This window comes from Megascapheus bottae, chromosome 17, assembly GCF_031878675.1.
Source record: "Megascapheus bottae isolate mThoBot1 chromosome 17, mThoBot2.hap1, whole genome shotgun sequence".
Lineage (NCBI taxonomy): Eukaryota > Metazoa > Chordata > Mammalia > Rodentia > Geomyidae > Megascapheus > Megascapheus bottae.
Genome location: NC_143525.1, coordinates 42338880 through 42354324, shown reverse-complemented (window position 1 = coordinate 42354324; position 15445 = coordinate 42338880). Strand labels below are relative to the sequence as shown.

Genomic DNA, 15445 nt, shown 5'->3' with positions numbered 1-15445 from the left:
TAGAACATTTATTAGAGTAGAAAACAGTGTTCTTAACCAATTATGTTTAAATATCTTACTTTTGTAAAATCAAACCATTTTATGATGCAATCTTCCTTTGATTTTAAGCTACTGTTTTATTGTACATATGTTTCAGTGGTTTGAGTGTGAGGAATTGTACTAAGTACTGAATGTTTAAACAAAGGAAAAACAATCAAAGGAAGTTATCATTGCATGAGGATTTTTTTTTAAAACCCCATTTGTTGGATCATGTTCCTATGATAGAATTCTTCTGATTAATTTTGGGTAGATGTATGGGGGAAATCTCAGAATAATAAATAGGTTTAATATTTTAGGTGGATGCCAGTGTAAAATGCCAGACCAATCCATCTGAGAATATCTTGCCTTCAGAACAGATGGGATTCCTCATTTCAGAAATGGGGCCTACTAGCAAGCCTAGTAAAGACACAGGTTTATCCACTCCAGCCAGATACAGAGAGCGAAGAAGCAACTCACAACAAGGAAAGTCTCCTGGTAAGAATGGTACACTTTCAAGCTCTAGAATTTATAGCTATCGAATACTAGAAATAGAACAGTTTAGAATTAATATATGAATGGCAATTTATCTGGGCATTGAAGATAATATAGAATTATATTCTGCAGAATTCTATCACATTACTATTTTTGTAACACTGTAATTTTAGCCCTATTTTTCATGATCTTCCTACTAAAATGTGCATCACCACACCTGACTAAAAACAGGTTCCTTGTGTATGTGTACTGGAGCTTGAACTATAGGCCTCCTGCTCTCCCTTAGCTTTTTGTTCAAGATTTTATCCCTTGAGCCACTGCTCTACTTCCTAAAACATGTTTCCTACCTTATGTTCTAAAAATCAAGTCACTAAAGTCTGCAGTGGACAATTTTAATATTCTTACATTATACGAATGCCAGGTGACTGAAATACAGACAGTATTTTGTCAGCCAGATCTAACGATCATTTTAATGTATAAAAAATATTTAGGAGGGGCCGGGAGTTTGGCCTAGTGGTTGAGTGCTTGCCTAGCATGCACGAAGACCTGGGTTCGATTCCTCAGTACCACATACATAGATAAAAGCCAGAAGTGGTGCTGAGGCTCAAGAGCTAGAGCTCTAGCCTTGAGAAAGTCCAAGGACAGTGCTCAGGCCCTGAGCTCAAGCCCAGGACTGGCAAAAAAAAAAAAAAAAAAAAAAAAAATATATATATATATATATATATATATATATATATATATATATATATATATTTTAGGAGAGGTACAAGTACTTCAGGCTTGTGATCCTAGCTACTCAGAAGGCTGAGATCTGAGGATCATGGTTTGAGGCCATCCCAGGTGGGAACGTCTAGACACAGTGCTGGAAGTCGCTGTGTGGCTAAAGTGGTAGAGCACTAGTCTTGAGCAAAAAGAAGCTCAGGGACAGGGCCCAGGCCCACGGTACAAGACCCTGGACTGGCAACCACAAATAAACATATAAATAAGGCTAGGCGGTACCTCACGCCTGTAATCCTAGCTACTCAGGAGTCTGAGATCTGAGGATTATGGTTCAAAGCCAGCCCCAGTACTAAACAAGGTAAGACTTATCTCCAATTAATCACTAGAAATTGGAAGTGGCTAGAAACTGGAAGTGGCTCTGTGACTCAAGTGTTAGGGCGGTAGCCTTGAGCTGAAGAGCTCAGGGACAGCGCCCACGCCTAGAGTTCAAGCCCCGCATCTGACAAAAATAAATTAGTTAAGGCTAGGTACTGGTAGTTCATGTTTATAATCTTACTCAGAAGACAGAAATTTGGGAGATGGTTCAAGGCCAACCTGAGCAAAGAAAACCCTGTTAAACCTCCATTTCAACAAATAGCTGGTCCTCGGGTACACACTTGTCATCCCGGCTGAAGTTGAGGTCACTGTCTAAGCCAGTCCCCGCAAAAAAGCCCATGAGAAATCATCCTAACAGCAAAAGTAGGCCATGGTGGCATGTGTCTGTCATGTCAAGGATGTAAGGGAGTGTAAACAGCACAATCATGGGGCAGGCCTGCCCAGGACATTGAAGGAAACAAGCACTAGAGATTAATGCCATTGAGAGAGGCTAAGATAGCTCCCAAGTTTCAACTGAAAACACACAGCTGTCAAAGTTGAGACCTGAGAGTGCAAAGTCAGGCTTAGACATTTAGGCCCTCCCTTGTCCATGAAGCCTATGATTTCTCAGCTGCAAGGATTCTGGAAAAGATAGTTTCTGTGTGTCTAAGAATTGGCCTTGGGCCTGGAACTTTACTTTTTCTGTTTCTGTTTCTTTTTCTTTCTTTCCTTTGTCATCGTCGTCATCGTTGCTGCTGCTGCTCCTCCTCCTCCTCCTTCTTCTGTTGGTCGTGGGGCTTGAACTCAGGGCCTAGGTACTGTCCCTTCTGCTTAAGACTAGTGCTCTACTACCTGGAGCCACAGCACCACTTCCAGAGCATTTATCTAAAGATAATGAGCTGCATACAGCCCTAGACTTTTCACCTTGAGCGGGAATATCTTTCCCTGAGACAAATCAAATGCAAGCTCCTTTATTTTAAATGTGCATCACAAGCCTCCTGGGTAGCTCACATAATGAATGACAGTAAGCTAGTTGTGTGTATGGGAGGAGGGACTGCCACCAGCCATGAGGGGGAGGGGGCATGCTGTTTTGGTGGTAATTTCAGTATTAAGTGTATTAAGTGTCTCTTGACTGCTGAGGTTTCTAGAGACTCGCTGAAATGCAGGGGACTTGCGTTCCTGCTGGTTGGCATAGTGATGATCTTGGTAGCCTGTGTTCTCTCTAGGAACTTAGTGTTCTGAGTCCCTGGGACTGTCAACCAGTGCATGGTATTCTGTTTCATCTTCTGGTGAAATCACCAAAGCATTATGTGGACGCAGATGCAGTGACTACCTGAATCTCTGCAGTGCATTCCCTGGCTCTTTGCCCTCTACGGCCAAGCAGTGTGCCTTCTGGAACGCTTGATTAATGCATGTGCTACTTGTTAGATTTTTGTTTGATAAGCTAATACTCCTGTATATAAGCTATATATATAAAAATTTTATGCCAGGCACTAGCGGCTCACGCCTGTAATCCTAGCTACTCAGGAGGCTGAGATCTGAGGATTTCAGTTCAAAGTTCATGGACACAAAAGTTTGTTGAGACTCTCATCTCCCAATAACCACCAGAAAACCAGAAGTGGCACTATGGCTCGACATGGTAGAGCGATAGCCTTGAGCTGAAGAGCTTAGGGGCAGTGCCCAGGTCTAGAGTTCAAGCATCACAACCAAACCAAAACAAAACAAAAAAATATGTAAGTCTGGTGCTATTTAAAATGTTTACACTGAACTTAAAAAAAAATGCTGGGCATGGTGGCTCATGCCTATAATCCTAACTACTCAGGAGGCTGAGATCTGAGGATCAAGATTCAAAGCCAGCCTGGGCACTGAAGGACCTGAGACTATTTCCAGTTAACCTCTAGAAAATGGGAAGTGGGGCTTGGCTCAAGGGTAAGGTGGTAGCTTTGAGCTGAAAAGCTCAGGGACAGCGTTATGTGTAATGTTAAATTCAGATGAGAATGATAGGTAATCTTGTATAGGGGCGTATGTTCAAACTTTTGCCAAGAGCTTCCATAAGGGACTTGCTGACCGATATTCTCCTGGAATACAGCACCTCCTTTTCCCTTTTCTTTCAATTCTTCTAGTTACTTTTTCTTTTCTGCTTTGTCCTCTTCATCTTTCTCCTTTTGCTCACCATTTTCTTCACCTAATGACAGTTCTGTTTGATTTTCTCTAGATTTGTGTATCAAAGCATGGAGGGCTGGTTGTTTTTGTGTAATGAGATTCCAACTTTTCAGTCCTGGGAAACTGTCACCAGCTCCCAGCCCTTGCTTAGGTTCATGAGTGCTTTGCTTTGTGTTTCTTTCTTACAAGCTTTGATGTTTAGAGAAGAAAATCTTTAGAATCAAATTGTTTTACAGATTCATATATTCTTAAAAGAGATGCTTGCTACTTATCACCAAACAAGAAAGAATACTTGAGAAAAATTTGAATCCTTTTTTTATGGCAGTGTGCACCTTATATCTTAGTTCATCTCTTTTTTCAGGGCTTTGCTAACTGTATCAAGAAATACTGAACATAATGTGATTTTTTTATGGTATTGCGCATTAATCCTTTGTTATTAATCCCTTCTTATTATTCAGTCTCTTTATTAAGTAGAAAAATGAAAAAATCAAATAAATGTTTTTTTGCCCATTTTAACTGTAGACTTAATAAAGGGTAGGAAAAAGAAACCTCTTTTACACTGTATTGGAATGTAAATTTTCATAGCCCTTTAAAGGACAGTTTGACATTACTAAAGAGTAAAATGCCATGCCCTTTGAATCAAGAACACTGCTCCTAAGCCTGGTGCCAGTGGCTCATACCTATAATCCTAGAAGGCGGCTGAGATCTGAGGATGGTGATTTGAAGACAATCTAGGCAGGAAAGTTTCTTACCTCCACTGGAAAAAAAATCCAGATGTGGTGCTGTGGCTCAGCTGGTAGAGCCTGGAGCAAACAGAGGCTTAACGACAGCATCCAGTCCCCAAGTTCAAGCCTAAGGACCAGCACTCAAAGAAAAAAAAATATTACTCCTGGTCAGGAGTTGTTGGCCTAGCCTGTAATTCTAGCTATTCAAGTGGCTCAGATTTGAGGATCGCAGCCACGCAGGAAAGTTTGTGATACTCTTTACCTCCAATTAACTGCCAAAAATCCAAAAGTAGAACTGTGGCTTAAGTGATAAGAGTGCCAGCCTAGAGAGAAAACACAAGGGACAGCACCCAGGCCCTGAGTTCAAGCTCTGGTATAGTACAAATGAATGATTGAATGAATGAACACTACAAAGAATCTCCTACAGAAATATGCTCCTAGAGTTATTCAAAAGTTCACCATCACCTATCATAACAAAAGAACCTAGAAAAAACAAGCCTGACAACTAGAAACAATGTTATGATAAAATCACACAAGGAAGAACTGCAACCATGTAAGAAAATAAAGTAGCCCCATACGTTGTGATACTGGGAAGATAAGTGAACATTAAATTTTTATAATGTGTGATGTAACTGAGCAAGTTGCAGTATATTATATCTAGCAGAGTCCCCCTCCTAGAGAAAAATAAGAAAAAAAGTCAAAATGTATAGGATGAAACTAATAAATGTAACACTGCTTACCTTTGAGAAGATACAATGGAAGGATTTAACCTCTCAATTTGTAAACATATGTATAATAGGATTAGGGGAATTTTAAAAAATCGATTTATGTTTTCTAAGTTAAAAATTAGTAAAAGTGGGGCCAGGAGCATGGCCTAGTGGTAGAGTGCTTGCCTAGCATGTATGAAGCCCTGGGTTTGATTCCAAGGTACCACATACACAGAAAAAGCCAGAAGTGGTGCTGTGGCTCAAGTGGTAGAGTGCTAGCCTTGAGAAAGCCCAAAGACAGTGGCCAGGCCCTAAGTTCAAGCCCCAGGACTGTGAAAAAATAATTACTAAAAGTCATTGTAATCCTTTAAAGAATTTCTTTAGTAGCCATAATATAATAGCCTCAAAATAGTAATGATCAATTTGCAGAATTAAAAAAAATATTTGTGTACTAGGCATTAAACTGACTTTGGAGATTTAGATAGACTTGACTTAAGCTAACCTTATCCTACACCAAAAATGCCTTTTTAAAATTTGTGAGAATTTCCAGGATTCACAGTATTTTAAGGGTGGTGCTCTATTACTTGAGCTAGCTTCCATTTCCAGCTTGTTTGCTAGTTAATTGGACATTAGAACCTCATGAACTTTTCTGCCTGGGCTGGCTTTGATCTTCAGATCTCAGCCTCCTGATTAACTAGGATTGCACACATGAGTCATTTGAAATGAAATGGTAGATATCCCTGTTTAGAAGATCACTTTACATACTACCAGCCTTCCTTGTGTCTGGGCGTTGTGGCCTTCCTGCTGCATCTTTGGATGTATTGGGCACTGGGGTCCGCCATCACTTCTGCTTTGAGAGATAGCCTGAGGCTTCTTCTCCAGCCAAAACAACTTCACAAAGATAGACACTTCCCGAGGAAGAACTCGGGTGCCTGCTGCTGTACCGGTTTCCTCTCTTTCAGTACATACACTAATTAGCACATTAATTATCTTTATTAATTTTTCCTGTGGATTATTTCTAAGTGAAGTAGAGCCTTTGCCCATAGTGTTGATAGATGAGTCTCAATTGACCTTGACTTCCTGCTGTGCATTGTGAAATATTGGCATTATTATGACAGCTAATCACACTTTTATCAGGGGCAGGGAGTAAATGACGTTTAATTAACCTACAGCCTATCTGCTGGAACATAGGTTTTAATAATTAAAGTGCAAGCAAAATGTAATTCATGGAATTGTAAACTTTTCTTCTCTGGCAGTACTGTTGGTCTGTGAAAACATGGTCATATATAATAAGGTCCTACATCATAAAGAACTTTTTCCAAAGAGTTGGGCCTCAGTGGCTCATGCCTGTAATCCTAGCTACTCAGGGTGAGTTCTAGGGATCAAGACTCAAAGCAAGCCCTAGCAAAAAAAAGATGAGAGGCCCTGAGTTCAAGCCCCAGTATATACATGCAAAAAGAGCTTATCCAAAGTCAGTATAGTGGTATAGTCTGCCTGATAGAAGCAATATAACATAATGAACTGGAGGAAAGCTTTTTTAGGAAAATCTAAATCAAAATCAGGATTCTCCTCTTTACTGTGTGGCTTTGGACATACTTAACTTCATGGAGTCCTAGGTTCCTCATTTATAAAAATGAAAATAAGCAAGTATAAACTATGTAACTGGCTAGTAGTAATATAATTTTCACAATAGTTACAATTTTCATCATAATTATTATTTTCTATGTTTACCACTAATTACTTTCCAGATAACTGTTTTCACCTCAAACTCATATGGGCTTTTGTAATTGCAGTTCTGTAATTTTTCCTACTCAATGCACTCCTCATTTTCTATAGCTATAACTTCCTGTTTCCCTCTTCACCATTTATTCTGCCTTATTTCTTATTTATTGAGAAAGTAGAAGAAGAAATACAATCTGTCTTCCTACCTACCTATCTACCAATATGAGACAGTGTCTTTAATGGCTGCCCAGGTTGGCTTTGAACTCTTGGGCTCAAGTGATCTTCCTGTCTCAGCTCCCATAGCAGCTAGGACTACAGGTATGCCACTATATCCAACAAAAGAACTTCAGCATCTTCCCACCATCTCTCAGGCTCCCGTCAGGTAAACTCCTGTGCTTTGCTGTAACTCCCATAGTAGTTAAAGAAAACACCAGTTCTCACATGTACATAGAATCCCATGACTTTTTGTGTACACACAGACATAGCACTAGTGCTATCCCTTCATCTTTCAGTAATCACATTTTTATCTGTTCCCATCACATAAGCATGCCATCATGAGTGCCATGTCAGTAAAACTTTTTTTAGCCAAGCATTGTGTTACACATCTGAAATTCCAGCTACTCTAGAGCCGGAGGCAGCAGAATCCCAAAGCACCAGAAATTTGAGATCCATCTGGGAAACCTAGACATATCCTGCCTTTTCGAAACGAAATAAGCAAATAAACAAAAATTTAACCAGGGTCATGGTGCCTGCCTATAATGCCAGCTACTCAAGGGCCAAAGGCAGAAGGGTCATATGGTCTGAGATCTTCAAGGGGAAAAAGGGACATCATAAAATCTGATCTAAAAAATAATTAAAGTAGCCAGGTGCTGCAGCTCTTGCCCATAATCCTAGCTACTCAAGAGGCAGAGACCTGAGGATCATGGTTTAAAGCCATCCTGGGCAGGAAAGTTTGTGAAACTCCCAATTAACCAGCGGAGGACCAGAAGTGGTGCTGTGGCTTAAAGTGATAGAGAGCTAGCCTTGAGAGAAAAGCCTGAAGAGACAGTGCCCTGAGTTCAAGCCCCACGACCCCCCCAAAAAAAATTAAAGCAAAAAAAGAGCTGGGATCATATCTCCAGGGCCCTGGGTTCAAACTCTACTACTACTAAAAGAAAAAAAAAGTCATCCAATTGTTCATGTTTCTTTTTTTTTTTTTTTTTTTTGCCAGTCCTGGGCTTGGGCTCAGGGCCTGAGCACTGTCCCTGGATTTTCTAAAGGCTAGAGCTCTACCACTTGAGCCACAGCACTACACTACCTCTGGCTTTTTGCTACATATCTGGTACCTAGGAATCAAACCCGGGTCTTCGTGCATGCTAAGCAAGCACTCTACCACTAGGTCAAACTCCCGGGCCCCAATTGTTCATGTTTCTATCTAAGCATTGTTTCCATTTTTTTATGTTCTTATCATATCCTTACCTCATCTACTCCAGTCATGTTTTTGTTGCTTCTGCTTAGCAGAGACTGCTCTTATCAAGGTTCTATGACTGCCATATTTACCAGATCCAGGAGTGATTCCTCCTCCCCACTGTACTCTGCCTCAACATTTGGACAAATTGCTTCAGCCTTCTTGAAATACTCAGTCTTCTGGCTCGACAATATCACCCTTTCCTAGTTTGCCTTCTATTAAAAAATATTTTTAACTTGATTTTAGATTCAGAAATTGAAAATTATCTTTTAGAAGTCAGGGTTATGACTAGGAAAGAGACATTTTAAAAAGAATAAGTAGCCAGCTGCCAGGAGTTTGCTACTCAAAAGGATGAGATCTGAGGATCAAAGTTCAAAACCAGCCCTAGAAAATCTGTGAGACTCTCATCACCAATTGGCCACCAAAAACCTGAAAGTAGAGCTGTAGTTTAAATGGTAGAGCACTAGCCTTAAACAAAACAAAAGTTCAAGGATGGTGCCCAGGCCCTAAGTTTAAGTCCCAGAAGCAACACACACACATACACACACTAAACAGAATAAGGGCAGGTGCCAGTAGCTCATGTCTGTAATCCTAGCTGCTCAAGAGTCTGAGCTCTTTAGATAAAGTTTGCAACCAGTTCAGGAAGGACTTGCTCAGGCAGGAAAGTCCATGAGATTCTTAACTCCAATTAACCACTAGAAAACCAGAAGTAGAAGTGTGTCTCAAGTGGTAGAGCACTAGCCTTGAACAGAAAGAAAAAGGTAATGGACAGCAAGTAAGCCTTTAGTTCAAGTCTCAATAGCTGCAAAAAAATTAATAAATACAATTCTTAAGTTTACTTACAAAGTAGGATTAAAATGGATTTCATCATATTTCTTTTTTTTTCTTTCTTTTTTTATTGTAATTAGTAAAAGGGTTACATGATATTTGCCAGATAGAAGGTGCATTAATTCACATACATTGATACGATTTCATCATATTTCAAAACCATATTTTAATATTTTGGGGTTTTTTTATGGTACTGCGGTTGAGGGCTTCATACTTGCAAGCATTCTAACACAACCTATTACCATTAGGCCTGCCCTCAAGGTGAGGTGTTTATAAAATGATCATAATTAGGAATTACTCCCACGTCTTTTTTTATCGTTCAAAAACCCTGATGCCTAGGTTACACTCCATACCAATTAAATCAAAATGTCTGGAGGAGGGAGCCTGCCCCAGGCATTAATATTTTATTAAATATTGCCACGTGACTCCAGGGTGTAGGAAGCTGGACACTACTGACTTTACCTACTAGCCATATAATAGCTTAGGGAGTGGCTCTAAGAGCCACTTAGCATTAATTAGATAACTATGTGATAATGCATGCTAGCTACTTAAAAAGTACTATATAAATACAAGATTTTCTCATTGATATTAAACTGTAGAGAACTTCTTAGCCATTTTGTATCGCAGAACTCACAGTTTTACTCATTCCCTTTTTTTTTTTTTTTTTTTTTTGGTGGGTCCTGGGGCTTGAACTTGGCCAGGGCACTCTCACAGAGCTCTTCAGCTCAAGGCTACCACCTTAACCTCTGGGCCTGGGTGTTGTCCCTGAGCTCTTCAGCTCAAGGCTACCACCTTAACCTCTGGGCCTGGGTGTTATCCCTGAGCTCTTCAGCTCAAGGCTACCTCGCTACCCTCAAGACAAGCCCCACTTCCCGTTTTGTTTTCTAGAGGTTAATTGGAGATAAGAGTTTCCACACCTGGCCCAATTGAACTGGCCTAGATTGACCTCAGGGCCTTGTGCTTGCTAGGCAAGCACTCTACTTGAGATAAACCCCAACCCCTTCTTTGTATTCTTGGTGAACCACTATGAGGGTATGCCTTCCTTCTTACAGTTTGTCTAGGTGTTTTCAGAGTTCAGTTATATTAGTCAGTGGGATTTTTGTGGAGACAATCAACCTAGGAAAGTAGTAATTACTTAGTTTAACATTATAGGTATTGCTATTTCTTTTTTCCTCGTCTCACCTGACCTTCTAGCATAGACGAAATTAATTTTTATGTGTGTGTTTCACTTTGATTCCTTTCATACTTTCCCTTTTCTTTCCTTATGTTTTTGTGCTACTACTCAGGCTTGAACTGAGGGCCAAGGTACTGTCCCTGAGCTTTTGTGCTCACGGCTAGACTCTACCACTTGAGCCACAGTTCCACAGCCTGCTTTGTTGGAGATAAGAGCCTCACAGACTTTCCTGCCTGGGCTGGCTTGAACCTCAGTCCTCAGATCTCAGCCTCTTGAGCCAGTGGTGTCTGGCTTTACTCTCCCTTTTACATTTATAATAAAAAGCAATTGAAATGGAAAAAAGACTTGGCCATACCACTGAAAAGCAAACTGTAAACTTCCTTGATCATTTTTGGGTTTACCTCTGGGCTGCAGTATTGTACTTGATGGGTCTAGAAGGAGTGCCTGAAAACTGAGGTTCAGGTAAGCCAATGTCCTCTTAACAGCAAGTTTTACAGGAGAGACATAGACAATTGGTTGTTCTTGTCTGAGATTTGTCTACTGAGCTCTGTAGTCTGAGAAACTAAAAGTGAGTAAACAACTCTTTCTTTCTAGATCTTCATCTGTTGGTGGACGTAGCCTGCAAACAGGAGCACTTCCCAAAGGAGGAAGAATTAAAAGAGTGAGGAATGGATGACAAAAGTGACATTGTGCATTAGCTATAGCTGGAGCAGACTAGCCTTGCACATGACACACTGTTGGGATTTTTCCAGTTCTGTTAAGGAAAAAAAAAGAAGTATTTTTTGTTTTGTTGAGAATTTTGTTAATTGAAAATTGGAAGTTTGGTATTTTCTACAGCTGTTCAGTTCAGATTATTTACCTTGACAAACTACTAAACATCTAGCAGCCATGGTGTTTCCCCCCCCCCCGTTTTATTTTTTTGTTTTGCTTTGCTGCCCAGATCTCTTTCAAATGAAAAGTCCTAGCCTTCTGTTACAGTCAAGAAGCATCTAAAAACTGCTGCATTGATGGTACTGGAGCAAAACGTGTGTGTGCTGAGTCGTTGTGCCACTCTGAAGCTGTAGTCAGCACAACTTCTGTCTGTTTCAAGTGACGATGATGGGAGACACAGACATGCGAGGTCATGGCGATCGCAGGTCGAAATGGGTCAGGAGCACAGGGAAGAAACGCTGGGACCAGCTGCTTTTCTACGTGATTCACGGGGAAATTATCTTACTTCCTAAGCCAGCATTCTGTTTCAAGAGCAAGGCATCCGGACTTGGACCATCCATCATACTTAACAGCCCCTGATTCTTTTATATCACCAGGAGCATTCTCTATTTGCATCTTTCTTTAATTTAATGACACATTATCATAAATAGCAAAAAGGTTTTGTTAATATCTCTTACATGTCTTCTAAAGAAAAATTTAATTTGTTTAATATAATTGTGTTTATAAATGCTGGTAGATTTACAGGTTTTAAAGCTTTATATTTTTATTAATATTGCAGGCTAGAAGGATAAAGGATGCATATGTAATATTTTTTTATTTTGAAGGGAATAGGTACGATGTGTGAACAGAAACATGAAGGGATTTAACATAGGGTTTTCTGATTTTAAACTTTTACATTCAACAAATACAAATTCTCATCTATGTGGAGGAAAACTGTCATTTAGCAGAAGCTATGTTCTGATATTTTTTATAGTTTATATTTGCCTTAAACTGCTGGGAGAATTTTAATAGTGGGATAGAAGAGAACATTTTTTTCTTATCTCCATATACGATTCATTTGAGTATAGGAATGTGGGACTGAAATGAGAAGAGGACATTTTGGATGTCCATTTACGATGGGTGATTATTCATTTGAACATCCAGTGACATCAAGGACCTTTGTGATTTCAACTCTTTTAAACTAACTAGACATTTCTTTAGCATCCTGCCTCAAGTTTTCCTAATAAGCATTACAAAAACAAAAGGAAAGCCTAAGAATATGAAGCTAATGAAAAAAACTATTAAGTATTAGGCTAGCCATTGTGAATGGAACAGAGCGTTCCTCAGGTTACATTGTGCCTTCCCAGTGATTGCAAACCCTAGAAGTGTTACAGAACTCCAGGATTTGGGGGAAAGAGCTCTGTATTGGTCTGCAGTGTCTTAGTTTAGATATAAAGTAGGAACTGAAAAGTGACTTGTCTGGTCCATCTGAGTAGACTAGTGGATGCCCGCATGCTGGGTATTTATTAATCTTCATTAGCAAGGCTTAAAGGTGGACGAATTATCAAGACATGTACATCTTTTGGCCAGGCTGCATATTTTGGCAGAGTGTGTGAAAAGAAGATTGAATTTCCTGATGAAGGAACTTTGCCTTTTCTCTGTCACGTTGAATTGCTGGTGAACTGTGTAGAAGATATTCCTTCCCTTCCATGTGCCTTTCTTAGCTTTTATATGTTGAAAGTGACAATACCTTTTGAGGAACATGTGTCAAGCAGGAACTTTGGCATAGATTTGGTTTCAGTGGTTTTTAAGGCTTAATGAATGCAATGCCTTGATGATCTTCACAAACTTTTTTATATACGAAATGCACCAGACCAAGGAGCTGGATCTCCCGCCGTGCTCACGTTCCTGGCACCCATCAACTAAAGCTATCTATCACCAATGACCTGGGCAAAATGGCGAGAGGTAAAAGAAAATCTTCTTGTAAATTAGCCGGTCAGGTCTGACCCGTCCATACTAACAAGGTTCCTAATTAGCACCTCAGTATTTCAGCACCTTAAGCACCAATAAATTTCAATCAATCAATAATAAAGTGAGTGTTCCAACTAGACTTGTCTTGCTTGTTTTTTTTTTAATTTGTCCTGATTTTTTAATTTCTTATGGTTTGAGCTCAGGGCCTTGCACTTACTGGGCTGGCTTGCTTGGCTACCACTATACCACTTGAGCCAAACATCATAACCTGCTTTTTTTTTTTTTGCTTTTTTTCTTTTTTTGTCAGTTCTGGGACTTGTACTCAGGGCCTGGTCAGTGTCCTTGGATTTTCTCTAGGCTGGTGCTCTTACCTTTTGAGCCACAGTGCCATTTTCAGCTTTTTCTGTGTATGTGGTCCAGAGAAATTGAACCCAGGGCTTCAGGCATGCTAGGCAAGCACTCTACCACTAGGCCGCGCTCCCAGCCCCTGAGCCCTCCTTTTGTGCCATTTATTTTAGAGCTGGAATCTCATAGCCGTATTCTGCTCAGGCTGGCCACAGTCCACCAGATCTCTGCCAGGATTATAGGCTTGACCATTAGTGCCTGGCTCCCCCCCCCCCACTTTAATTTGTACTTGAGTAAAGATTTTTTTTAATACTATTAAAGAACAATTCTTAGACACGTCTTAAAGAGTACTAGTTTAGCCAGGAGCTGGTGGTTTACACTTGTAATTCTAGCTACTCAGGAGGCTGAGACCTAAGGATTGCAGTTCAAAACCAGCCTAGGCAGGAAAATCTGTGAGACTTTTCTCTCCAGTTAAACCCCAGAAAACCAGGAGTGATGCTGTGGCTCCAAGTGGTAGAGCTCTACGCTTTAGCTGTGGCTCCAGGTAGTGGAGCACTGGGCCTTGAGCAAAAGAGCTCAAGGAGGACAATGCCCAGACCTGACTTAAGCCCCACACTAGGTGATTTGGGGAACTGGGGGTGGATAGGTATTCTTTTCTAGATGGGAAAGTCCATCCTGAAGGATGTCCTGTCTTAGAAGATTAGGTTGAGACTCAGAACGTGGTTCAGTTGGGAGAACACTTGCCTGGCATATGCTAGACCCTGGGCTGTGTCCTCAGCATGACCAAAACCCAAATGAAATCACAGGTGTCAGAAGGAATTGCCCTTCCCATATTATATTACCAGGGATTGAGCCTGGGCCTTGGGTATACTACACACAATCCCCTGCCACTTGAGCTAGACCCTCCAGGACAAGAAAAGCTTTTTGTTACCATAGGGTTGACATCTCTGGGGAAGTAGTGTGGCGTATTAACCTTTGATAGATAGCTCAAAAGCTTTGAAGCCAGAAAATAATTTCTTTTGCTTATTGATTGTGATGACATAAAGGAAATAAAGGATATTGGTGGACTGAACCATCGAGAGCTATTTGGCTTGATCTTAAGTCCTCAGGCTCTTGATACATATCATCATTCTCACAATTTCTTCCAGCAAGGGAAACCACAAAACTTTCTTCCTTTTTACCCAATTGTATATGTTAGTAGGTCAGTTCCTGTGTATATTTTAAGCCAAAAAAAAAGATGATGGAAAAGTCCACTTATAGGTCATTTTTTTAGTTTAGCCTTAAAGATATTTTTGCATGTACCAGTGATATATAATACTGTGTACTTTTAGTTATATTGTATATATGACATACAAAAACTAAAAACAGTTGGCTGGGAGGGAATGGACTCCTACCTGTAATTCCAACTACTTTTTTTGGTTTTATCTTTAATTGTACAAAGGGGTTTCAATTCAACATTTCACTATGAGTACAACTGATCTTGATCAATGCCACCCCTTCTGTCATCTCCCAATCCTAGCTACTTTGGAGGCAGAGACGGGAGAATTTTAGTTCAAAACCTGCCTAAGGAAAAAGTTTGTGAGATCCTATCTCAATCAAAACAATTAGCATGGTGGTTCATGTCTGTGACCCCAGCTGTGTGAGAGACATTAAGAAAGGAGGGCTATAGTCTGAGACCCATCCTGAAAAAAAACTCAAGTTCCTCCCTGATTTAAAAAAAAAAAAAAATGAGCTGGGAAGATGGCTTAATGGTAGAGTGCTTGCCTAGCCTGCATTAAACCCTGGATTCAATTTCTCAGTACTACATACACAGAAAAAGCTGGAAGTGGTGCTGTGGTTCAAGTGGTAGACCACTCGCCTTGAGCAAAAGAAGCTCAGGAACAGTGCCCAGGCCCTGAATTCAAGCCTCAGGACTGGGGAAAAAAAGCTGGCAGTATGGCTCAAATGGTAAAGTTCCTGTCTAGCAAGTGCAAGGCTCTAGTGTAGATCCACAAAAAAAAAAAAAAGTGACAAAATTTTAAAAGTTGACAGGCACCAGGTGTGTCTCGTGCTTGTAAACCCTAGCTACTCAGGATGCTGAAATCTGAGG

General features: G+C 40.3%; 1 protein-coding gene across 1 annotated transcript in view; it reads left to right on the top strand.

Moving 5' to 3' along the window:
- The window catches only part of Hsf5 (heat shock transcription factor 5), a 32222-nt gene extending 19074 nt beyond the window's left edge, over positions 1–13148 (top strand). The window contains exons 5-6 of the mRNA XM_090351109.1: positions 336–513; positions 10945–13148. Coding sequence (XP_090207235.1) covers positions 336–513; positions 10945–11015 — 249 coding nt within the window. The 3' untranslated portion in view covers positions 11016–13148. The remainder of the gene's footprint in view (positions 1–335; positions 514–10944) is intronic.
- The last annotated feature ends 2297 nt before the right edge of the window (positions 13149–15445 follow it).